At 43.3% G+C, this 27128-nt stretch overlaps 1 protein-coding gene across 3 annotated transcripts in view; it reads left to right on the top strand.

Moving 5' to 3' along the window:
- Nucleotides 1-27128, top strand: part of svep1 (sushi, von Willebrand factor type A, EGF and pentraxin domain containing 1) — a 292595-nt gene that overhangs the window by 231086 nt on the left and 34381 nt on the right. For all 3 annotated transcript variants that reach the window (XM_068030634.1, XM_068030635.1, XM_068030633.1), the window contains 6 exons: nt 429-3285; nt 4948-5176; nt 10392-10547; nt 12293-12356; nt 17233-17406; nt 25782-25955. In XM_068030634.1, the coding sequence (XP_067886735.1) occupies nt 429-3285; nt 4948-5176; nt 10392-10547; nt 12293-12356; nt 17233-17406; nt 25782-25955 (3654 nt within the window). The remainder of the gene's footprint in view (nt 1-428; nt 3286-4947; nt 5177-10391; nt 10548-12292; nt 12357-17232; nt 17407-25781; nt 25956-27128) is intronic.

Here is a 27128-nt window from a genome sequence, read left to right as displayed (position 1 = left end):
AAAGTATAGTCACTGTTGTAATGTAAGAAACGCGGCAGTCAAACTGCGCACAGCAAGCTCCCACAAACAGCAAAACCTAATGGTCAAAACAGAATGCAGGTCTTAAACCTGTAGTTTTAATGACAGTAATGATTATTTTAAATGTTGTGTGGTAACACCTTAAGCTAAAAGTCGCAATAGTATTGCTCACAGTTGAATATAATATATGACACAACTAAAAAATAGATTCATTTTTACTGATACCTGATTTTAACAGTCTAACCTGAGGTGAACTTAAAAGAGCTCGATAATATTGGCAGGATTTTCAAATAAACTCGATACTGTATTAATCATATCCAAAGCTTCTTTAGTTCTCAAAAATAACTACATTGCCTGTCAGAGGTACAGTTAGAGAATGAATCTTGTTCCTTTTCTTGGACTACAGGTAGCAAATGGCACACTGTTTCAGAATGAAGTCAGGTATCATTGTAATCATGGTTATCAACTGGTGGGAAGTCCCGTTCGTATTTGCCAGGGAAATCGGCACTGGTACAGCGAATCATCACCGTCCTGTGTGCTTGTGGACTGCGGGCGACCTCCAGTTATCGAACACGGGCACTTTGAGGGGCCACATTCTGTTCTAGACACGCGAGTCAAGCTCTATTGCGAGGAAGGTTACGTGGTCTCTGGAGATGCGGTACTGATCTGTCAGGGCGATGGCAAGTGGCGTGGAAACCAGCAACCGGAGTGTCGTCCACTGAGGTGCCCAGAGCCATCAGCACCGAGGCAGGAGAGTCATCTGATCATCCATGAGACACACAAGAGTGGAATTATTAAGTTGGAGTGTGCGGAGGGGTACACGTTAGAGGGGCCATCGATTTTGAAGTGCTTGGCCTCTCAGCAGTGGAACAACTCCTTCGCTGTTTGCAAACCTGTCAGTTGCGGGAATCCCCCAGAGGTCCAGTATGGTGATGTTTTAGTTTCCGACCTTTACTTTGGTAGTATTGCCAACTACACCTGTACGGATGGATTTGTAACAAAGGGAGAGCCATTCCTGACCTGCCAAGCCAACGGAACCTGGGGCCTACCAGTGCCAGAGTGTGTGCCAGTTGAATGCCCGCAGCCCGAGTTGATCGGGAATGGAATCGTGGATATCCAGGGCCTAACCTACCTCGGCAAAGCCGTGTACACGTGTAAACCAGGCTTCCACTTAATAGGGAATACCACCGTGGTTTGTGGTGAAGATGGTGAGTGGCTAGGGAGGAGACCAATTTGTAAGCCAATTGAATGCCCTGCTCCCCAAGAAATAACAAGTGGCAAAGCTTTGTTTGAGAAATTATATTATGGAGATACTGTCACATATGTATGCAACACAGGCTTTAGGCTAGAAGGCCAGGAAAGACTGACTTGTTTAGAGACAGGCCAATGGAACGCAAAGGCCCCTGTTTGCAAACACATCAAATGTGAGCCGCCCCAGCTTATAGAAAATGGTTTTGTTGAAGGCTCTGATCATAGCTTCGGTGCGCTCATTTTCTACAGCTGCTTTCCTGGTTTTCATTTAATTGGCAATTCTATGCACATCTGTGAGGAATCCTCATGGTCCAGTGCCCTCCCTTACTGTGTGCCCGTGGACTGTGGTCTCCCACCTCATATAGATTTTGGAGGATATGTGGTCACCCAAAGTCAGGACAGACAAGGCAACGAAGGAATTGAAAGCTACATGCAACCGGACGATCAAGGAAATGACTCTGACATCATGCCCAACCTCATCACATCGGACCTTGGGTCTAACAATGGTATTCCAACTTCCACCTCTGAGCAAACGAGCTCCAACGATAAACAAATGTGGAATACTCCGTTGAACATGGACCTTCTGCAGACATCAGAGTTCTTTAGTGGAACTACGATTCGTTATTACTGTTACAGTAGCCATGAGCTGGTAGGTTCTCATGTGCTAGAATGCCAAGAAGATGGTGTATGGAATGGAAGTGCCCCTGCCTGTCTACTGATAAAGTGTGAGCTCCCAATTAAACCAGAAAATGGATACATTAGGTTTTCAAGCAACCTGCTTGGAAGTGTGGTACAATATGGGTGTGATTCTGGTTATGAGCTTGTTGGCTCAGCTACTGGATACTGTATGTCAAATAGTGAATGGAGTACTGTACCTCCAGTGTGCCAGCTGGTATCATGTGGAACCCCCAGCCAAATTGCAAATGGCATGGGGAAGGGTAGTAACTATACATACACCAGCGTGATCATGTATGAATGCAACTCTGGATTTTTATTAGTTGGGGATGAGAGGAGAACCTGTCAGAGCAATAAGAAATGGGATGGAGAAGAGCCACGGTGCATCCCAATCTCCTGCGGGTTACCCCCCATTCCTGACAACGGCAATGTGACCGGGGGGGAGTATACATTCCAGAGTCTGGTGAATTATAGCTGCAATAACCGATACCTGATTGAGGGAGATTTGACTCGTAGCTGTCTTGCTAATGGGAGCTGGAGTGGGAAGATGCCAGAATGCAGGTTGGTAGCATGTCCACCGCTTGTAGACATACCGAATGGGCAAATTGCAGGATCTGAATTCACAGCCGGGAAAGAAATAGGATTCAATTGTAAGGATGGTTACCTTTTGTACGGTGCACCAAGCCTCATGTGCCAGGCAGATGGAAAGTGGAGTGATGAGTCACCACAGTGCACACCCATCAACTGTGGACCTCCAGAAGATATCTCCTATGGGTTTATAAATGGGTCCAGCTTCAGATTTGGTGACTCTGTAAAGTACATCTGTTTTCTTGGATACAGATTGACAGGGACCTCAGTTAGGCATTGTCTACAAAATGGCTCATGGAGTGGCAGTGTCCCAAAATGTGAACCATGCAAATGTCAACGCCCAGTCATTCATAATGGATTTGCTACAAGTGAAGATATCAGCTGCGGAAGCCGAATATCCTTCCAGTGCAAGGAGGGCTTCAAGTTGTTGGGCCCCTCACAGGTTCTGTGTGAAGTTGGAGGGACATGGAATTCAAGTCTTCCCTACTGCGGCCGGATTTCTTGCGGTGCGCCTCCAGTCATACGCAATGCTTTCTTTAACGGAAGCAGTTCTTTGCATGAAAATGCCATTGCCTACAACTGTTTGCCCGGCTACACAATGAAAGGGAAAGCAGATGTATTCTGCACAGAGAAAGGCAAGTGGAGTCGACCGTATCCAACGTGTGTGTCACTGTTCTGTGGTCCACCCCCACCAGTGCAGAACGCCGCTATTATAGGAAATGGACACACATTCGGGAGTAAAATTCATTACAGGTAAGGATGACATACCTAAATTCCATGTATCTTTTAAGGTTATTTTCTTACATCAAGCGCATCATTTCCATTCATTTACCTGATATTGATGCAAGGCCAATGAATCCTTGGTTGCCGGGTCAAACAGGTCCCGTTTTTAAATAGAAAAGAAAGACTTCCATTGATATAGCGCTTTTCATGACCACTGGATGTCTCAAAGCATTTCACAGCCAATGAAGTACTTTTGAAGTGTCCTCACTGTTGTAATGTAGGACACATAGGAAACTCCCACAAGCAACATTAGGATTATGTCCAAATAATCTCTTTTTGTGATGGTGATTGAGAGATAAATATTGGACAAGGCACCAGAGATAACTTCCCTGCTCTTCTTCGAAAAATAGCACCATGGGATCTTTTACATCGACCCAAACAGGCAGATTTAACAGTTTAGCATCTCATTGAAAAGACAGCACCACCGACAGTGCAGCACTCCCTCAGTGCTACACTGGAGTGTCAGCCTTGATTTTTGTGCTCAAGCCCTGGAGTGGGACTTGACCTGGAACCTTGTACCTCAGAGACTGGAGTGTTACCAACTGAGCCATAGCTGACACCTTCATAATCTTTGTTCCAATTTTCTCATTTTCTTTTCATCTAATTTACTTTCAAGACAGAAAGATCTTTCCTTTCCTTACCCAGCCATTCTTGTTATTTATTTTATTCCCCGCCTCCTCTCCTTAACTTTCTTCAGGCTGGAGAACAGTCCTTAAGTAAAAGCGAAAGCTGACAATTTATTCCCAGACCACTGAATAACACCACAGTAACTCTACGCTGGAAGCTATGTGAGAGAGTGCCTTGGCGTGAGTTGTCCTTCAACCAACAACTTGCATTTGTATAGCATCTTTAAATGAGTAAAAGGTCCCACGGTGCTTCACAGGAGCGTTGTCATACAAAATTTGGCCCTGAGTCAAATAAGAGTTTAGGACAGGTGACCAGAAGTTTGGTCAAAAAAGTAAGTTTTAAGGAGCATCTTAAAGGAGGAGAGAGAGAGAGACAGAGAGGTTTAGGGAGGAATTCCAGTGCTTGGGGCCTAGGCGGCTGAAACCACGGCCGCTAATGGTGGAGCAATGGAATTCTGGATTGCTAGAGGCCAGAACTGGAAGAGCACAGAGATCGTCGAGGGTTGTAGGGCTGGAGGACATTAGAGAGATAGTATGGGGCAAGGCCATGGAGAAATTCAAACACAGGGATGAGAATTTCTTTCCCGCTTTCAACCTAGCTTCTGATGCAGGGGAAAGTACCTGTTCCAAATGTGGAATCAAGAGCAAGTGCATTGGCCCACCAACAAAGATTGACTGCAGCAGTTCCAAATAATACCAGGAAGTTTCCCAGAAAATAGTTGCTTGTGATAAGTATTTCCAAACTTCCAGATGCATTTAAAATACTGACCGTTAACTATTATTCCCACCTGAAGGTGTTCAGCTGTGCTCCTATTGGATATATTTAGATAGATAAATATTGCCTAGTCATCACTTTTGTACTCAAATCAATCAATTGACTTTTAGTTTTGGTCAATCATTATTGAATATTGATACTGTATATAAAATCATATTTTTGTCAAACTTCATCTCTGGCATGCAAGTATTTAAAAGTAACTTTTGCAAAATCATGTGTCTTTACCTGCAGATGTTTAGAGGGCTATATAATGGAAGCTGAGCGAGATACGCGAACATGTTTAGAAGATGGTTCTTGGTCCACTCATGGTATTATATGCAAACCAGAGATTTGCCCTCTGCCATTCAGCAATGTGGCAAATGTTGTTGTCTCTGGAACAGAATTTATGCTCAATGAAAGTATTGTCATCTCCTGTAAAGAAGGGTACAGACTGTCCGGAGCAAACCTATCTATCTGCCAGGTAAGCACTCCCCACAATTGTGTTTTTTTAGCTTATGGAAAGGGTTCTGTAGGAATGCATTGCTCATGGCAAATATGTAGAATAATGCTTATGGAGCCGAGTTACTGCCAGCTCTGTACAGCCAGGACGTACCATTAATAGGAAAGCTCAACTCATAGCATATTGCAGGAATAAGAAGGTTATGATGATAGGGTGAGACGAATTAAGTTGGGAGGAGGCTCATGTGCAGCATAGACTAGTTGGGCCAAATGGCTGTAAATTCTATGTAAACTTGATGTTGTACAGCCATGGGTTGTGCTTAAGGGGCTTATTGTGTGAGGCTCCATTCTCCTTGTAATATGGAAAAAGAAAGACTTGCATTTATATAGCACCTTTCACAGCCTCAGGATGTCCCAAAGCACTTTACAGCCAATTAAACTCTTTTTGAAGTATAGTCACTGTTGTAATCTAGGAAATGCAGCAGCCAATTTGCACACAGCAAGATCCCACAAACAGCAAGTTAATAATGACTAGATCATCTGTTTTTATTGATGTTTGTTGAGGGATAAATATTGGCCAGGACTTGGAGGATAACAGCCCTGCTCTTTGAAATAGTGCAATGGGATCTTTACGTCCACCTGAGAGGGCAGACAGACCCTTGGTTTAATGTCCCATCCAAAATTTGCCACCTTCTACTGTGCTGCACTGCACTAGAATGCTAGCCTGGATTGCATGTTCAAATCTCTGGAGTGGGACTTGAATCCATGAACTCCTAACTCAGACGAGAATGCCAGTGAGCCATGGGAGGCTAGTGGCATGGACTGAGTTGCCAGCAACTTTGCTGAACACTGATTTTAATATATTTAAACATGGTATCAAATTGGCCATGATGTATGTTATCTGACCATACTATTTCATCTTAGTATCAGGCAGTGAACCTAAGCACATAACCATGGGTTTTAAAGAGAGCTGTGGATTCAAGAAATGAACAGCCCCTCCTGGTTCCATAAAGATACTGCAGGTCACTGCTGACCTGAGCTCGAGCCCATCTCTGATCAACTCACCCCTCCCCTCACCACCCCCCCCCCCCCCCCCCCCATCACCTTGCCACCCCCAATTGCACACAAGCCCAACTTACCAGACAATAGCATGGGTGCTGGCCTAGTTCATGCCCTCCCACTAAAGATAAGCTTTAAGTGGTATCAGTTGTTCAATTGAGGCCCAAACTCACAAATTGTTTGGGCCTCCCAACAGTGGCTTTAGGCAGGTGGCGCTCTCCACTTCACCAGCTCTCTGCCTGTTCGGGTGGAAGTCGCCAATCACCTGTTGACGGGACCAAATTATCTTGTATTTGTGCACCATTTTCATAGCTCCAGGCTAATTGGGGCTTTGACAAAGTCTTAGAAATGTAATGGTTTCTTGACTGTTGAAAGTCATGTTCAGCATTATAACTGAGCATGTAATTTAAGATGAACGTGTCATCAATTCCTTGTTGTTTCCATCTTTTACAAGACAACTACACCAAGTAGTTCCCATAACTCTAGAAACAATTTTGTAAGCAGATTCAGCATTAGGGTTGCCAACCCTAGTTGCAAGTATTCCTGGAGGTTTCATCATGTGACTTCCCATCCCTAATCGTCTCAACCAATCAAACAGCCATTTCCCCAATCCCCCACCCAATCTCCAATATTTTTACAACTAATAAGCAAAAATGTTCAAAGAAAATGAAGGAAACACGCTTCTATGATTTTTCTATGGGGTGTTTGCTCGCAGACATGTGCTGGAGATTAATCTTTAATTCCTGGATGCTCCAGGGAAATCCTGGAGGGTTGGCAACCCTAGGTAGCACCAATGAATCTCCTCAACAGCTGCAATTTCTGGGCAGGGGGTGATGTTCTGTGGAGGCCCCACATGCCGGCAGATCAGTGTGGATATTTTCGATGAGGTGCAATTTCCTGTGATCTTCGGGCCCCTGTTGTCTTGTGCAGGGATTGATCCTTGCCTTCACTTTGTGCTTGAAAACAGCTTAAATTAATTCCCAGCCCTTGACATTCCACTCAAAGAATGGGAGGCGGGGAGTTGCCGTGAGCCAGAACATGCTCTTAATCTGCTCCTCTGAACTATTTACATACAATGCTGTTAAAATGAATTGCATTACAAAGTGGTTCAGCTTATTTAAGATAATTGGCAAAAGAGCCAGAGGCAGGTGACAGGGAGAAATTGTGTTTTTACACAGCAAGTTGTTATGATCTGGAATGTGCTGCCTGAAAGGGTGGTAGAAGAAGATTCAGCAGTAACTTTCAAAAGGGGATTGGATAAATGCTTGAAAAGGAAAATATTTGCAGGACTATGAGGGAAAGAGCAGGAATAGGACTGGAACTTATTGAAGATCACTTTCAAAGAGCCAGCACAGACACAATGGGCTGAATGGTCTGTTGTGTAATGTTCAATTGTGTGATTGAAATGCAAATTAAGCAGGTTATTTATTCACTTGGTGTGATGCACTGCGTACAAATGCACGGCCCATTTATTCAATGCGTCGGGTGGCAAGGTTCTGAGAATATGCATTGACCATCCACAATAGTTCACTGGGTGCAAAATCATCCAGAAGAGAAAGGCCCCCGTTCAGTTCCTAGTTGGCGCAGTGCTAGTCAATTTCACCCGGGGTTAGGCGCGACCATTTTGCATCACACCCATCCGAACTGGCCATCTCGCCTCTCAAGTAGGGTTGCCAACCCTCCAGGATTGCCCTGGAGGCTCGAGGAGATGAAGATTAATCTCCAGGACACTGCTGCGATCAACTCCCAGAGAACAATCTGGTGTTCAAAAAAAAAAGTTGTGTTTCTTTTCATTTCTTTGCACGCCTTTATTAGTTATAAAAATATGGGAGTTGAGGAAATAAAAGTATGTTTGACTGTCGAGAATCATTCAATTGAGTCATGAAGAGACTGTTTGCTTTCCAGTTGGCGTGGGAAGACAGTGCACCGTGAGGATGGACATGTTGGATAGACAACAGGCGGGAGCATGGGCTATGGAGCAGTAGGAAGCGGGAGGTCATTAATTTTTTTTATTCATTTCATGGGATGTGGGTGTCGCTGGTAAGACCAGCATTTGTTGCCCATCCCTAATTGGCATTGAGAAGGTGGTGGTGAGCTGCCTTCTTGAAGCACTGCAGTCAATCTGGTGTCAGTACACCCTCAGTGCTGTTAACGATGGAGTTCCAGGATTTTGATCCAGTGACAGTGAAGGAAAGGTGATATAGTTCCAAGTCAAGATGGTGTGTGGCTTGGTGGGGAACTTGCAGGTGTTGGTGCTCCCACGTGTTTGCTGCCCTTGTCCTTCTAGATGAAAGAGGTCGTGGGTTTGGAAGATGCTGTCAAAGGAGCCTTGGTGAGTTGCTGCAGTGCATCTTGTATATAGAATGAAACTTCCAGGAATACATCCAACCAGAGTTGGCAACCCTATTCACGTAGGAGGAATTAACACTTCCCTGAGGGTTGATGGTACTCGTGGCCAATCTTTTTCCTCCTAATCCAGAGATATAGCGATCTATTGTGGAACCTTCACTGACACCAAGGCTCAGATCCTTTTAATAAGCACAGTCCAGGGATTAAACCTGAGATCACTGATCCGCGTGACTCAGTACCATTCTGCACAGTCCATTTACTCTTCAAAAGTCATCACAAATGTCCTATTGCTTGAAACATTTCAATAACCTTAGGTTCATATTGATACAGAGTTAACCTAACCATGATGACAATCCAGTGTTAGGAAATGAGATGTTGCTAAATTCTTCGGTATAGAATGTCATACAAAACATTTGTGTTTTAACTTGCACTGTGATCCTTAAAATGTGAGTCGTTGATGAGATTTCTACCTTGGAAAGACGGGATAATGTTTCCAGCTTCCTGGTGACTGGCAGTGAAATCCTATTCTGCTTCCCATCAGGTGGATAGTTTATTTCTTACGCACTAAAGACATATTAATAATTCACACAGTGCATCGTCGAAACCATTGTATGAGATGACTCACATAAATAAGTCAATGTATTGCATGGCTTTCCACAAGCATTGCACAGACTAAATCAGGTCCTACATAGTTAATGACACATAAAGGCATACCAGCATTCATTAATCTAATTGAAAACATCAAGAGAATAACACAGAATTTACAGCACAGAAACAGACCATTCAGCCCACAGGTCTCTGCTGGTCTTTGTGCTCCTCCAATTTTATTCACTTCATCTTGCCCTATCCGCATACCCTTCTATTTCTTTCTCCCTCATGTACTTACCTAGCTTCCCCTTAAAGGTATCCATGCTATTTGCCTCAGCCACTCCTTGTGGCAGTACATTTCACATTCTAGTCACTCTCTGGGTAAAGAAATTTTTCCTGAATTCCCAGTTAGTGACTTATATTTACGGCCCCTTGTTTTCGGGCTTATATGAATTTGATTGTGCCATTTGAATTAGTGTTGACTATCGATTGGTAACTGTAGAATTGAAGCATCTTATCTTCCCATACTTTAAAGTTGACAATAATTGAGACACGATACAGTATGTCACTAACACAAATGTTAACAGCAGTGGTTCATATTTAATTAATAATGGCTTTTGAAAATAGGCTCTTCCATGAGTTCAAAAACCAAAACCATGTTTGCTAGTGAATAACAGTATGGGAGCATAACCAGGCCCCAGAGATTAGCATTGTGCCTGATGAATTGAGGGACCTAAGCCAGAATCCAATTTAGACTGACTGAGTGAAAGGTGTCTCTATTTCACTCTGTCTACCATAAATACAGGAAGCCCTCAGCCCACTTCCTAATGAGCCTGATCCCATCCTACTAAACTCCCAACAGTTCAGAAGAGATTAGCATAATGTTGAGAAGTTCACTTAGAAAGACCGTTAAGAGTGGAATACAGGCAACTCTTCTGAGGTTAGAGTTAAGACACATTCAATAAGCAAGTGGGAGCTTTACTCTGCTGCCAGCCAGGCAATATTTGATTTGTTATTACTTGATGCTGCATACTCTTCAATTCCTCATCTTTATGTGAATACCCACCCGACAACAATTAAAAATATGTTTAGATTTGTTAATTTGCACACATAATGCAGTCAAATAATGATTCCAAATATAATCAATATTATCTATATAATAAAGGCTCATTTTTAATGTAGCTGCCTTTCATGTGGACTTTCTGGATATCACTGCTTTAAACTACTTTCTGATGTTTCAGCTGAATGGGTTCTGGAATCCACCAATTTCTGACATTTTATGCCTCCCTGTATCCTGTGAGGAACCACTCCCTCCATCGCATGGCTCAGTTAAAGGAACCAGTTATGAATACCAAGACAGTGTGACTTATCAGTGTGATTATGGCTATGAGTTACAGGTATTCCTTCATGTCTATGTGTGTGCTTTTTAATATTTCAATATTTTGAAAATCAATTTGCATTTATTCCCCATTTCTCACCATTTTGACTCCTTGCTGAGCATCTCTGGCAGAGCAGGTGTTTAGCATTTTGATAGAGTAGATAGGGAGAAACTGTTTCCACTGGCAGGAGGACACAGATTTAAGATAATTGGCAACATTTATTTTTACGCAACGAGTCGCAATCATCTGGAATGTACTGCCTGAATGGGTGGTGGAAGCAGATTCAATAATAACTGTCAAAAGGGAGTTATACTTAAAAAGGAAAAATATGTGCAAGGTTGGAGGGAAAGAACCAAGAGGGAGTGGAACTAATTAGTAGCTCTTTCAGAGAGCCACACAAGCACAGTGTGCCCAGTGGCCTTTTTTCTGTGCTATATGATTCTATGATTTTATTGCCCATTCCCAGTTGCCCTTGTACAACTGAGAGGCTTCCTTGAGCACTTCAGAGGGCAGCTAAGTGTTAACCAGGCTGCTGTGGGACTGGAGTCACTTATAAGTCAGACTAGTTAAGGACAGCAGATTTCCTTCCCTAAGGGACATTAGTGAACTGGTTGGATTTTTAACGACAATCCAACAGCTTTATGGTCACTTTTACTAGAAGCAGCTTTTCATTTCTAGATTTTCTAAAACTGAATTCAAATTCTCAAACTGTAGATGTGGGATTTGAACTTGTGTTCTCTGGATTATTAGTCCTGGCCTCTGGGTTACTATTCCACCAGTAGCATAGCCACTACAACGCTGTACCCTCTGGATACCATAGCAAGCGTGCCAGTCACCCACCAGTTCTCCCCAATCCCCCAACCTAGAGGTGGCTACGGCCAACTAAAGCATTCATACTGCCACCCTGACTAAGATCAGCTAACACAGCATCAGGAATTGGACCTGGGACTTTAGCTCCACTATGAACTGGATAAACTCACTCAGCACTGGGGGAGTTGTCTTTTTAATATTCTTCTCCATGGTTCAGCTACTCGCTGCTATAACCTACTCAGCCAGCTGGGGCGCTAGTTTGCATTTTTAACTAAGAGTTTACAACTTCTAGTCAATGTTATTCTAAGCTTTCCACTTTCGTGGTACATCTTAAAAACATGCAAAATTGGCAGGTAGGAAAAGATCATCAAGCCTGACCCACACCATGATGGGGGGAGTGGCAGTATCATGACTAGACACCTCATTCCTCCCCACCCACCTCACCCCACAGCTCGCTCCAACCCACCAAAGCCCTGCAGCCAAGAAAGCTCCTGAGAGAGGCAGAAAACACAGAGAAAATAATCCAGAGCCAATAACAACAACAATTTGCACTTGTACAGTGCCTCCAATAGGGTAAAATGTCCCAAGGCACTTCACACTGACATTTATCAAGCAAAATTTGACACCTAACCACTTAAGGAGATATTTGGTCAGGTGACCAAAAGCTTGGTAGGTTTTAAAAAGTATCTTCAAAGGAGGAGAGGACAAGAGACAGAGGGTTTAGGGAAGGAATTCCACATAAAGGGAAAATACACTGGAAAATTCCTCTCTGACCCCCTCAAGCGATTGAAAGCAGTCCAGGAAATCACATACACAAATGGATCACATGGACTTCAGTGCACTACCGTTTGACTGGAAAATAAAACTGGATTTTGCTATTGGTCTTATAGGGTACAGGATACTGCTTCCAGGTTACTTAATTCTCTAGTTACCACTGTTTATTTCTGATACAGGGCGATGTGGAGAGATTCTGTCAAGCAGATGGAGCATGGAACGGAACAGAAGCATCCTGCTGGAGTGAGTAATTTCAGCCAGGAATCAATGGATTCAGAATATTAGATGTCTATCCTTCACTGAACTGGAAATGCCGATACTGATTGACCAGAATTGATCATTTTAATTTGTCAATCACCTGCTGAAGTGAATTGTAAAGCCATCATTGACATTTGGATGCTGAGAGGCTGTTTTCCCCTGGCTGGGGAGCCTAGAACTAGGGGTCACAGTCTCAGGATAAGGGTTCAGCCATTTAGTGCTGAGATGCGGAGAAATTTCTTCCCTCAGAGGGTTGTGAATCTTTGGGATTCTCGACCCCAGAGAGCTGTGGCTGCTCAGTCGTTTGAGTATATTCAAGACAGAGATTGATAGATTTTGGACACTAAAGGGATTAAGAGATATGGGGATAGTGTAGGAAGGTGGAGTTGAGATAGAAGATCCGCCATGATCTTATTGAATAGTGGAACAGGCTCAAGGGGCCATATGGAGTATTCCTGCTCCTGTTTCTTGTGTTTTTATCATGACTGTGGCAGAAATCCAGCTCACATATGTAAATAGGGTTTCCGTCACACTTACATTGAACTTACAGTGTAGTAGCGGGAGCAGCTCCACGGAAATTACAGGCCTTTTTTGCAAATCTGATTAACATGACCCTCCCCCCAAAAAATCCATATATATTTGCAATTCACTGCAGTGTTCAATTGGCAAATTAAAGTGACCAACTCGTCATTTCCAGCCAGTGAAGGTTGGACAACTAATATGAATCGATCAGTTTTAACTATTTATTTAAGGGTTATAATGCATATATTATGCATTATGTATAGTAACTCACTTTGCAATAGAGATTAAAAGCAAAATACTGCGGATGCTGGAAATATGAAACAAAAACAAGAAATGCTGGAGTCACTCAGCAGGTCTGGCAGCATCTGTGGAAAGAGAAGCAGAGTTAACGTTTCGGGTCAGTGACCCGAAACGTTAACTCTGCTTCTCTTTCCACAGATGCTGCCAGACCTGCTGAGTGACTCCAGCATTTCTTGTTTTTGTTGCAATAGAGATTGTTTTATGATGTTTTTAAAACAAATTGTTGACAGTCGCAAATGTAAAGATTTAACACTTCATTTTAGGAACTAAAAACAACCCATTGAAATATATTTATCCCTCCTATAACATTTTATCGGCTATGAGATATTTTCACAATTCGGAACGGGTGACACAGCAACAGAAAAAGACATTTCATTCCCAGAGGCCTCTCTGCAATCCCAGCAGCTATAAAATTCCTTTCAAAAGAAAATTTATAGCAAATACTTATCATGTTAGTTATAGATAACCAAAGAGTTGTGCTGAAATCACAGCATATGCTGACATTCAGGAAGTAAAGCAGAATGGGAGACACTTAAGTCCAGATTTTTCAACTGAGAGAGCGGTTCACTTTAATTCATTGCCATTTTATATTCCTCACTATCTTCCTGCTGACATTCACTACCATCATCTCCAAGGTTACCAATTTTCCAGGAACTTAAGATTAAACTCCTGGGCACGGCTGCAAGCAACAGGTGGGAGGAAAATCATTGGGGCATTAAAAAATAGATGTGTTTTTAACATTTTCTTTGGGTACTATTGGCCTGGACAGCTGCTCTTCAAAACAGTGCCAAGGGATCTTTCACATCCCCCTGAGAGAACAGATTGGGCCTCGGTTTAACGTCTCATCTGAAAGACCACACCTCCACATTGCAGTCCTCCCTCAGTACTGCACTGGATGTGCCAGTCTGGGTTATGTGCTTAAGCACCTGGAACTTGGACCCATGACTTTCTGGCTGAGAGACAAGAGTGCTACTCACTGAGCCACAGCTGACTCACAAAGTAATGTAAGTTAAATGAGCTTGGTAGATCTGGCTGTGCTCTCGTACGCCTGTTGTTGCTAAAAACTCTCATTGATGCTCTTACAGTGTCACAGCAGCTGAAACATTCAAAGTCCGTGTAAGAACATGCAAGGAGCTGCTGTAGGCCATACGGCCCCTCGAGCCTGCTCCGCCATTCAATAAGATCATGGCTGATCTTCTAGCTCAACCCCACTTTCCTGCTGTATCCCCCATATTCCTTGATTCCCTCAGTGCCCAAAAATCTATCAATCTCAGTCAATGACTGAGCATCCTCAGCTCTCTGGGGTAGAGAATTCCAAAGATTCATAACTCTTTGAGTGAAGAAATTTCACCTCATCTCAGTCCTAAATGGTCAACCCCTCATTCTGAGACTGTGACCCTGTGTTCTAGATTCTCCAGCCAGGGGACACATTCTCTCAACATCTATCCTGTCAAGCCCGAGAAGAATGTTAAAGATTTCAATGAGATCACCTCTCATTCTTCTAAACTCCAGAGAATATAGGCACATTCTACTCAATCTCTCCTCATAGGCCAACACTTTCATCCCAGGAATCAATCTGCAACTTCCAATGTTTGTAAAAGATGCCTGACATCGAGGTTTTGGGAACACTGAGCAGTGATATTAGCAGTTGCCTTGTTTTGTCTCTAGAATTAGCCAGCAGTCGGACCTGGAGAATTATGGTTGGCGCTAATCCTGAATGGAATAGAAGTAGAACATCTTCAACCTAAGGAAGCCTTACCAGAAATTTCACATCACATTACCTTTCCAGCATAGTGCAGGTTTTTACAGTAGTCACCCATTGAATGAGCTTGTATTAAATCGAATCCATCGACATTAGTAAGGAACTCCAGCATTCCCGTAAAAAAAAATTCTTCCTTTGAGATCAATATTTTGCCCAATCTCAAAATGGCAGGTTGGAAACGGTGCAACGTTCAGACTAGAAGCTGATCCTGGGGAGTCCAGATGTGCTGACATTAGTCATCCACGTAATGGGAGTGGATTCAGAAGGCATTGCTTTTCAACAACAACAACTTGCATTTATATAAAGCTCAAACATAGTGAAATATCCCAAAGCATATTATCAGACAAAATCTGACACCAAGCCACGTAAGGAGATATTAAGGCAGGTGACCAAAAGCTTGGTCAAAGAGGTAGGTTTGAAGGAGCGTCAAAGAAGAGAAGAAAGACAGCGAGAGATGAAGAGGCTTAGGGAGGGAATTCCAGAACACAGCAATGAGATAACTAGCCAGTTCATTTGTTTTTTGCTGGTGCTGATGAAGGGAGGAATGCTGGCCAGGATGCGAAGAAAATGCTTCACTTAGTGTTTTTTTTAATTCATTTGCAGAATGTGGGCATCACGAGCAAGGCTGGCAATTATTGCTCATCCTTAATTGCCCTTGATAAGGTGCTGGTGAGCTGCTTTTTTGACAACTGAGTAGCTTGCGAGGCCATTTCAGAGGGCAGTTAAGAGTCAACCACATTGCAGTGGGTCTGGAGTCACATGTAGGCCAGACCAGGTAAGGTTGGTAGATATCCTTCCCTTAAGGACATTGGTGAAGCAGATGGGTTTTACGACAATCTGGTAGTTATATGGTCACCATTACTGATGCTAGCATTTTTATTCCAGATTTATTTGATTAATTGAATTTAAATTCCCAGCTGTCATGGTGTGATTATAAACTGAACAGAAAGCTTGAGTGTACAGTCAGTCACAAAAATATTATACAGAGGACAGATAAACTTAATTTTTTAAATTTAAATGAATCTTCAACATATTAAAATCGGTTACCTGTGTAGTCATGTTAACTATGGCTCAGTGGCCTCTGAGTCAGAAAGTTGTGGGTTCAATACCCACTCCATGGACTTAAGCACAAAATCTAGGCTGACACTCAGTGCAGTGCTGAAGCAGAGCTGCACTGTCAGAGGTGCAGTCTTTTGGATGAGATGTTAAACCGAGGCCCTGTCTGCTCTCTCAATTGACTTCAAAGATCAAAGAAGAACAGGAGAGTTCTACTCAATATTCTGCCAGATATTTATCCCTCAACCAGCATCGCTAAAAATCAGATTGTCTGGTCATTTATCTCATTGCTATTTTAGAATTGCTGAAAATAGAGACATGTCATTGAAGCTTTTCGTCTTGTACTCATCAAAACAATATGCAAGAATAACTAATGTAAGGGAAAACAACGACTTATACGAGAGGAGAGTGCTAATTGGTTGAACTCCGATTGGTAGCGGCGTTGCCACGGAGAATACATCAGTTTACGATGACTGAAAGTTAACATCAAGCTTTGTTTGAAATTTAAACCGGCAGCTTGACTCTGGTCAAGGCATTGCCCTGAGAAATGAACCAGAGAATGGCTGTCACTTATTTTGTTCAGCTGAAACAGGCGCAATGTGTGTACATGTTCTTTCTGTCTGCAAAGAACAGGGCCCTTTGTATTAATATATGTAGCTTCCAGTATGCGCAAATGCACCACACTGCGAGCCCTACCGACAATCTTAAATTGGTTGTAGCATAATTCTTAGCACAGTACGGATTATTTAGCAAATGTTGTCTAATCACAGAATAACATCTAATGTTGGACACTGTGTTTTGAGTTTTGCAAGCACGGGCTGGTTGGGTACAGCCTGTACCTTACCCGTTGCAAAAAGCGGAAGGGACATGTTGTTGGATACGATCCACCGTACAGCCTATATACCTAGCATCACACTGGCATGGAAATTCATAAATCACATTACTCATTTGTGTGATAGGCAGGATGTCTTTTTGGCTTGACGGCAGCATCCTGTTCGTGGTGAACACCACACATGTTGCTACTACCTAGTAGCAGTGTGAAATGCTGGGAGCTTGCTGTGTGCAAATTGATGTTTCCTACATTACAACAGTGACTGCACTTCAAAAGTACTTCATTGGCTGTAAAGCATTTTGGGACATGATAGCACTATATTAGTGAAATCTTCCTCTCTTTATATATGTGACCTGCTAATAGCAGGATTTTGTTTTGTTTCATTTTAGGAATCATATGTGAGCCGCACTCATTGGTGGATAATGCAGTTTTCATTGGAACTGAAGATTCATACATGAGTAACATCACCTTTGTTTGTAACCTTGGTTACCACCTTGTAGGACCTCAGAACATCACATGCCTCGCAAATAGAACATGGAGTCAGCCTCTTCCTCGCTGTGAGGGTAACTAGTGCACACACGTTCTACAACTCTTTCTTACGTACCCTTCAGCTAGATTGCCTAATATGTAATGCAGTGACACTCTATTTTATATATGGCAGCTTGCCAAGGTTGATGAACTCATGTAAAGTGAAACAAAACACATATTTCATTCAAAAAGAAACTTGGCAGCTTATATTTTCCAGTCACGTCCACTTCACCCAACTTAATGTTGAGAGTCAGTGGAACATGGTCAAGTATTGATTTGCTAACGTGCAATCAGATTTAGATAAAGAGAGAACGTTCAAAGTAAACCAGTCACAGTAGGAATGAAATGACGCAGATTAACCCTTTATAGTACTGAATGCCTTTTTTGCTAGCAGCTAAAGATGATTTTTCTGATCAGGGTCCATTTTGTGCGTTGCACACATGTGTACAGGAAACACAAGCTTAAAATAAACTGGAGTTCATTTAAATATTAATTTTGGGGGTAAGGAAATCTGGCACACCATTTCCCAAGTTTCTGGTGTGCACGATATCCATTCTTAAATGGGGCTATGTAAACTGACCGTCCCCACTACTCCCGGGTATATATACTGGTAATGGTAAGTACGGAACCTCCTCATATACCCTCTTCCCTCGTCGTGCTCATCTTTCATGGCTGGAGAAAAAAGAGCAGAGGACCTGCCCTTGGGAAAACCACCACCACCACGGCATGGCACTGGTAAGTATATGGAACTTCATTTGAAGTGTTAATAAAGTTGAGGTAAGTGTTTTTCAGCCATTTCATGATTGCGGTATTTTTCACTGTCAAATGAGGTCCTTATGAGCTTTTGTGCCAACTTATTTCATTATTTTTGCTCCAGTCCCATGATATATGCTACCAAAGGGTTTCCCCATGGGAAATGTCCTATCTGAGACATTGGATGGAGGAAGAAGCTGGCCAATAGAGGGATGCAGGAGGGGTGCTCTGGCATCCATACCCCACAGACAGAGCAGATCAATTTTGGCAAGGTGGAGTTGGGATAGCAAATTTGAGCGCACCACTAAGAATTGCTAAGTAACCATGAGGCTGAGTGCTTCCAAGGAAGCATCCCAATCATAGTGTGTCGCAATTTCATTGGCATTTTATATTGCAAAATCTAGGTTGAGGTATGCAATATCTGGAAAACTTCCCCCCAGCAATGTGATGAGTAGCTTTGAGCTTTTACAATGCAAAATGCCATGTAAGCTCACTCCACCCTCAATTATCTTCCTTCTTCTTTCTTTTTGCCTCAGACATTTTATGGCTTGTTGCTTCCCCTATTTCCCCTATGCAACTTCCTGACTGCACTTGAGGCTGATATTTGACTTTTTTTTTCTGTTTAACTTGAATTTACTCTTGCTGAAGGTGTTTGGAAAAACTAAAGAAGTAGCATGTGACACTGTTAGGTTTAGAAATTATACATTTTTAACTTTTGAACAAGGTATAAGAAATTTGATGGAATAACTTCCAGGACATAGAGTTGATATTTTGGATTGATGTGTTTTAATGCTTATGGGTTACTCTGCTTAAATTTCCAAATCTGTTTAATGGGGACAAGCGCAGTAAGTTCACTATCACATCACTATTCCTGACTCTAAAGAAAAATATAGACTGGAACTGTTCTAACTTAACGTGTGCCCCCTATTTTTAAAAACTGGAAGGATGAAATAACAATGTAATTATAAAGTAATTATAATGATATCTGATTCCTATATATTTAAAAAAGGGCCTGTAAAAGATTTCTTAATGTCACTCTGAGTAAATATGGCGCCTGATACGGAACCATGTTAAGTGTTTTATCTATTACTGCTTAGAGATTTTATTAGATGTCCTTACTTTTGTAAGGCTTGTCACGCCAACGTGCTTTGTTGAATGATAAATTTCTTTAATCCACTGGCTGGAGACCTAACTTTATATTTTTTAAAGAAAATAATTAAGGAACAGATGAAAGATGACTTTGCTAGCAGCTTAAGATGGTCACCTAATTTGCAACACTGTATCCTACATTGCAAGGCCTGTGAGATGAAGACAAAATGGCTGCTCATCCCAGCAAGAACCAAGACCCAGGAAGTTTAAGGGAACTGCCTGTTCTTTTTAGCAAGAAAAAATGCACTGCTAACTATCATGCTTGAATCACTGGGTGACTGTCATGTGACAAGCACCTCCTCTGTGGTTTTAAGCTGGTGTTTCTCTGCAGCAGCAAGGAGAAGCATCTGGACTCTGACGCGTACAGACCCAAGTGGGGGGTTCCTCTCTCTCTCTCTCTCTCCATTCCAGTGTGTAAGTTGTGAACTCTGCCTGCTGACTGACCATATTTGCATATTCCAGCTACAACCTTTGAAGGAAATCATGTCTCCAAAAGACCCACCAAATTAGTCATCTACCTCTTCAAACTAAAGGCCTCAGGACCACTGAATTCAGCTAGAAGCCAACTGAATCACCAATCCCCACAGAATGTATACCCTTTTCTTCTTTGGACTCTAACTTGACCAATGTACCCTTTCCCACTCTGTAACATATTTGCGTGTGTGTGAACCTCAAGTGTGTGTGTGTGTGAAGGTTGGCATGCAGTTTATTATTTTAAGTAGTTTGATTTAAGTACAATAAAGTTAATCTCTTTCTTTATTAAACTCAAGAAAACCTGTCCGATTGGTTCTTGTTTTGAATATAGCAAGTAAGTAATCAAACACCTACTGAATTGGCCAGTACATCCACTTTAGGAAAGAATTAAACCTGTTGTGGTCAACCCCTCCTCACCTGATAGTAACAGGCTCCAGATTAAATTCACTAATGTGAATAGCACAGACTAATGATTATTCTAAGGAAAAGTAATCAAGGTCCAAACAGTTGTTTAAATATCCATCAGGTAAAATCAGAAAATCTGCCAATCATATGCACAGCATATTTATATTTTGTCATGCCAACTTGCTTTGTTGAATGATAATTTTCTTTAATTCGCTGACTGGCGATTTGAATTAATATTTTTTGAAGAAATTTAAGAGAGAACAGATGATGGATGACTTTGCTGACAGCTTAGGATGGCCACCTAGTTTACAACACCGTATCCTACATTGCAAGGCCTGTGAGGAGGGAGACAAAATGTCTGCTCATTCCCCAACAAGAACGAAGATCCAGGAAGTTTAAGGGAACTGCTTGTTCTTTTTTGTTTAGCAAGAAGAAATACTGTTAAATCCTATGCTTGAATTACTGAGTGACAGTCATGTGACAAGCCCCTCCCATCTGTGGTTTTAAGCTTGTGTTTCTCTACAGCAGCAAGAAGCAGCTTCTGGACTCTGAAAAAAACAGACCCAAGTGGGGGGTCCCTCCCTCTCTCTCTCTCTCTCTCTTTCTCTCCCCATTCCAGCTTGAAAACTTTCAAATTGTGCCTGTTGACTGACCACTTTTGAATACTCCAGCTACAATCAGAAACCCCGTTGGAGGAAATCATCCGCATCGTTGTCACCAAGAGACCCACCAAACCAGTCATCTACGTCTTCAAACTAAAAATCTCGGGACTACCAAATTTAGCTCGAAACTAGCCAAATCACCAAACCCCACAGACTGTATATCCCTTTTTTCGATGAACACTGACTCCAACAATCTACCTTTCCCTACTCTGTAACCAATTTGTGTGTGTGTAAACCTCTAGTGTGTGTGAGTAAAAGTTGGCGCATAGTTTATTATTTTCATTAGTTTGGATTAGGTACAATAAAATTAAGCTCTTTCTATGTTAAACGCAAGAAAACCTGTCCGACTGGTTCTTATTATGAACATAGCAAGTAGTCAAATATTGGCCAGTAAAATTGGCCAGTACACCCTCTTTAAGAAAGTATTAAGCCTGTTGTGGTCAAACAAGGAGAGGGTAAAGAGGGAAGCCCTTTGGCCCCTCATCACTTGACCTTAACAATTTGGATTGAGTGGCTTGAGCTCCCACTCAAACAGACTCACAAGCGATCAACGGAATAATCATTAGAACATTGTATTGAGGTAAACTGGGACATGGGCTGGGGCATTAAATTTCCTGGGAGTTTCTTCTGCACTGTCACTGTAACTGGGGAAGGTTTTGTGTGGGGAATCTCCATTTAAGCTTGTAAATGGAAACTTTTTTTTATTATTCGTTTCATGGGATGTGGGCATTGCTGGCTAGGCCAGCATTTATTGCCCATTCCTAATTGCCCTTGAGAAGGTGGTGGTGAGCTGCCTTCTTGAACCGATGCAGTCCATGTGAGGTAGGTACACCCACAGTGCTGTTAGAAAGGGAGTTCCAGGATTTTGACCCAGCGACAGTGAAGGAACAGCGATATAGTTCCAGGTCAGGATGGTGTGTGGCTGGGAGGGGAATTTGCAGGTGGTGGTGTTCCCATGCATCTGCTGCCCTTGTCCTTCCAGGTGGTAGAGGTCGCAGGTTTGGAAGGTGCTGCCTAAGGGGCCTTGGTGAGTTGCTGTCGTGCATCTTGTAAATGGTACACACTGCTGCCATTGGTGTCGGTGAAGGAGTAAGTGAATGTTTGTGGATGGGCATGCCAATCAAGCGGGGTGCTTTGTCCTGGATGGTGTTGAGCTTCTTGAGTGTTGCTGGAGCTGCACCCATCCAGGCAAGTGGAGAGTATTCCATCACACTCCTGACATGTGCCTTGTAGATGGTGGACAGGCTTTGGGGAGTCAGGAGGTGAGTTACCTCTTGTAGCCACGGTATTTATATGGCTACTCCAGTTCAGTTTCTGATCAATGGTAACGCCCAGGATGTTGATAGTGGGGAATTCAGTGATCATAATGTCGTTGAATGTCGAGGGGAGATGGTTAGATTCTCTCTTGTTGGAGATGGTCATTGCCTGGCGCTTGTGTGGCACAAATGTTACTTGCCACTTATCAGCCCAAACCTGGATATTGTCCAGGTCGTGCTGCATTTCTATACGGACTGCTTCAGTATCTGAGGAGTCACAAATGATGCTGAACATTGTGCAATCATCAGCGAACAATCCTCACTTCTGACCTTATGCTTGAAGGAAAGTCATTGATGAAGCAGCTGAAGATGGTTGGGCCCAGGACACAACCCTGAGGAACTCCTGCAGTGATGTCCTGGAGCTGAAATAAGTGACCTCAAACAACCACAACCATCTTCCTTTGCGCTAGGTACGATTCCAACCAGCAGAGAATTTTCCCCCAATTCCCATTGACTCCAGTTTTGTTAGGGCTCCTTGATGCCATACTCGGTCAAATGCTGCCTTGATGTCAAGGGCAGTCATTCTTATCTCACCTCTTGAGTTCAGATTTTTGTCCATGTTTGAACCAAGGCTGTAATGAGGTTAGGAGCTGAGTGGCCCTGTCGGAACCCAAACTAAGTGTCACTGAGCAGGTTATTGCTAAGCAGATGCTGCTTGGTAACACTGTCAATGACACCTTCCAGCACTTTACTGATGATCAGGAGTAAACTGATGGGGCGGTAATTGGCCATGTTGGATTTGTCCTGCTTTTTGTGTACAGAACATACCTGGGCAATTTTCCAAACGGCCGGATAAATGCCAGTGTTGTAGCTGTACTGGAACAGCTTGGGTAGGGGGGGCAGCAAGTTCTGGGGCACAGGTCTTCAGAACTATTGCCAGAATGTTGTCAGGGCCCGTAGCCTTTGCAGTATCCAGTGTCTTCAGTCGTTTCTTGATATTACGCGGAGTGACTCGAATTGGCTGAAGACTGGCATTTGTGGTGCTGGGGACTTCAGGAGGAGGCTGAGGTGGATCATCAACTCGGCACTTCTGGCTGAAGATTGATGCAAATGTTTCATTCTTATCTTTTGCACTGATGTGCTGGGCTCCCCCATCATTGAGGATGGGGTTATTTGTGGATCCACCTCCTCCAATTAGTTGTTTAATCGTCCACCACCATTCACGGCTGGATGTGGCAGGACTGCAGAGCTTAGATCTGATCCGTTGGTTATGGGATCATTTAGCTCTGTCTGTTGCATGCTGTTTGGCACGCAAGTAGTCCTGGGTTGTAGCTTCACCAGGTTAACACCTCATTTTGAGGTATACCTAGTGCTGCTCCTGGCATACCCTCCTGCACTCTTCATTGAACCAGGGTTGATCCCCCGGCTTGATGATAAAGGTAGAGTGGGGGATATGCCGGGCCATGAGGTTACAGTTTGTGGTTGAGTACAATTCTACTTCTGCTGATGGTCCACAGCACCTTATGGATGCCCAGTTTTGCATTGCTAGATTTGTTTGAAATCTATACCATTTAGCACAGTGATAGTGCCACACAACACGATGGAGGATTTCCACAAGGACTGTGTGGTGGTCATTCCTACCAATACTGTCATGGACAGATGCATCTGCGGCAGGCAGATTGGTGAGGATGAGATCAAGTATTTTTTCCCTCTTGTTGGTTCCCTCACCTCCTGCCGTAGGCCCAGTCTAGCAGCTATGTCCTTTAGGACTCGGTCAGTAGTGGTGCTACCGAGCCACTCTTGATGATGGACATTGAAGTCCCCCACCCAGAGTACATTCTGTGCCCTTGCCACACTCAGTGCTTCCTCCCAGTGATGTTCAACATGAAGGAGTACTGATTCATCTGCTGAGGGAGGTCGGGAGGTGGTAAACAGCAGGAGATTTCCTTACCCATGTTTGACCTGATGCCATGAGACTTCATGGGGTCCGCAGTCGATGTTGAGGACTCCCAGGGCAACAGACTCCCGCCTGAATACCACTGTGCTGCCACCTCTTCTGGGTCTGTCCTGTCGGTGGGAGAAGATGTACCCAGGGATGATGATGGTCGTGTCTGGGACATTGTCTGTAAGGTATGGTTTGGGGAGAATGACTATGTTAGGCTGTTCCTTGACTAGTCTGTGGGACAGCTCTCCCAGTTTTGGCACAAGCCCCCAGATGTTAGTAAGGAGGACTTTGCAGGGTCAACAGGGTGGGGTTTTGCAGTTGTCGTTTCCGGTGCCTAGGTCCTGGGTGATCCATCCAGTTTCATTCCTTATTGACTTTTTAGCAGTAAGGTTCAACTGAGTGGCTTGCTAGGCCATTTTAAAGGATATTTTCAGAGTCAACCACATTGCTGTGGGTTTGGAGTCACAGGTAGGCCAGACCAGGTAAGGACAACAGATTTCCTTCCCTAAAGAACATTAGTGAACCAGATGTGTTTTTGCGACAATCAACAATGGTTTCATGGTCACCATTAGACTAGCTTTTAATTCCAGATTTTTGTTTTACTAATTGAATTCAAATTTTGCCTTCTGCTATGGTGGGATTCTAACCCATGTCCCCAGAGGAATACCCTGGGTCTCTGGGTTAATAGGTACCACTACGTCACTGCCTCCCCTGCCAAATATAGCAGTGCAGGAAAAGCCCCCATCATTTCTAGGACTGAAATTGATTTTTTTCAACCCCTTGTGACAGGTTTAAAGAAGCCAATACCAAAGTAAACCTTAGACAAATATCCTTAATTTTTATCAAATGCCTCCTTAGTTGAAGTAGAAACAGAAAATGCTGGAAATACTCAGTAGATCAAGCAGCATCTGTGGAGACAGAAACAGAGTTAACATCTCTGGATGATAACGTGACCACGGTTTTAATATCTCATCCAAAAGATGGCATCTTCAGCTGTGCAGCACGCCCTCAGTACTGCACTGAAGTGTCAGCCTTGATTTTTGTGCTCAAGTCCTGCGAAAGAATTTTGTTCTGCCCTTGGAAGTGGGCACGGAGGTGGGGGGGGGGGCAAACAAAATGGCAGGGGTGCCGTTCCCAAAGTTGCCCAGGCCCTTTGCCATTTTGTCCGGGGCATGGAAAGTTGTGGGTGTGCTTCCTGCCCCATGCCAATTGAGGCCCTTAAGTGGCCAATTAATGACCTCTACTTGCTTCCACCTCAATTTTGCTGAAGGCAGAGGGGCCCACTGCCACGGGGAGATGCCACCAGGTGAAGCCTGGCAGCATCCTAGCAGGGTTGGGGAGGGTCTCTCCTTTGGGGGCAATCCAGGGCCTCCCAGCAGTGATCACTGCCCTCCCTGCCTCTGGAGGTGGGAGTTCATCCCTTATAGGGATGGCATTTCCAATGGTGGGCAGTTAATTGGCTGCCTGCCATTAGCCGACGGAGGGCCGAGGTAGGTTCTCTCCTGCCTTCCAGCCTGCTGCCAGGACCCCCATCGCCAGATTAAAATCCAGCCAATGGAGTGGGTCTTGAACTTAGAACCTTATGACTCACAAGTAAGAGTGCTACCACTGAGCCACAGCTGAGGCCAAAATGGATAGAAGGTTATGCTGACAGAGTGAAATGAAGTAAGGTGGGAGGAGGTTTGTATGGAGCATAGACATGTTGGGCTGAGTGGCCTGTAACTGTGCTTTACATTCTTTGTAAAAACCCTTTCGTTCTTTCTCAGAAATGCTGTGTAATGTACTACCTTCACCATCTAATGGGCAAGCTCGCTACAACACACTCAAGGTTGGTCAAACGGTTGAATTCCATTGTGATGAAGGTTATGATGTTGAAGGGGCATCTTCTGCTGAATGTATGGCCAATGGTAGCTGGAGCCAGCCTGTACCTGTGTGTAAAGGTGAGCATGATCCTATCCTACTTTGCGTTTTCATTCTACACTATTAAAAAACAAAACACCTCACGTGTTCACAATCTCAATCACAATATCATGAGGACCTACTAAGCTGAGGCCAAGTGTTTCCTTGCAGAAAATCATTGAATCATACAGCACAGAAGGAGGCCATTCGGCCCATCATGCCTGTGTTACCTCTTTGATACAGCCATACAGTTAGGCCCATGGCCCTGCAAATTTTTCATTTGCAAATATATATCCAATTCCCTTTTTAAAGCTACTTTAGAATTTGCTTCCAGCACCCTTTTAAGCAATGCATTCCAGAATTCCAGATCAATGGAGAGTTATTAGGCAGAGTGTAAAACCGGTGTTCCACCCAATCCCATGGGATTCCCGTCCAGCGAGTTGGATTAAAATTGCCCCTGTTTCAGGTCGATGACCTTTCATCAGAATTAGCAGATGTTAGAGATGAACAACTGCTTAAAACGTCTCCAGCATCTTCCAGTTCTGACGAAAGGTCATTGACCTGAAACGTTAACTCTGTTTCTCATTCTGCAGATGCTGCCTGACCTGCTGAGCATTTCCAGCATTTCCCGCTTTTATTTCGGATTTCTAGCATCTGCAGTATTTTGCTTCAGAGAAAGACGTGTTGTCAGTTACAGCACACAATAAGTTCAGTCAGAAAATATGACTGCATTCCTTGGCATCAAATAAAAGGCTTGCTGATAAAAGGAAAAGCAAAATACTGCGGATGCTGGAAATCTGAAATAAAAACAAGAAATGCTGGAACCACTCAGCAGGTCTGGCAGCATCTGTGGAAAGAGAAGCAGAGTTAACGTTTCGGGTCAGTGACCCTTCTTCTGTTTCAGTGCTGTATCTCTAAACTAAACTAAACTAATATATTATTCATTGGCAAACCAGCATCAAATACCAAATCAACATTGTTCTCATTTGATTTCATTCCTGTCATGGTTCTTGCTCTTCATCTCTGGAATTGTTCCGTAGCGTTGTGAAGGAATTGACTTTGAATAGTGGACATGACATAAAAAGCGAATTTTCCTTCAATCTCTATTTTTATTACATAGAATGTACAGCACAGAAACAGGCCATTTGGCCCAACAGGTCTATGCTGGTGAATATGCTCCACACGAACCTCCTCCCACCCTAATTCATCTCACC

Source organism: Heterodontus francisci, chromosome 4 (genome assembly GCF_036365525.1).
Source record: "Heterodontus francisci isolate sHetFra1 chromosome 4, sHetFra1.hap1, whole genome shotgun sequence".
NCBI lineage: Eukaryota > Metazoa > Chordata > Chondrichthyes > Heterodontiformes > Heterodontidae > Heterodontus > Heterodontus francisci.
Note: the sequence above shows the minus strand (reverse complement) of the source record. Positions and strands in the feature narration are given on the sequence as shown.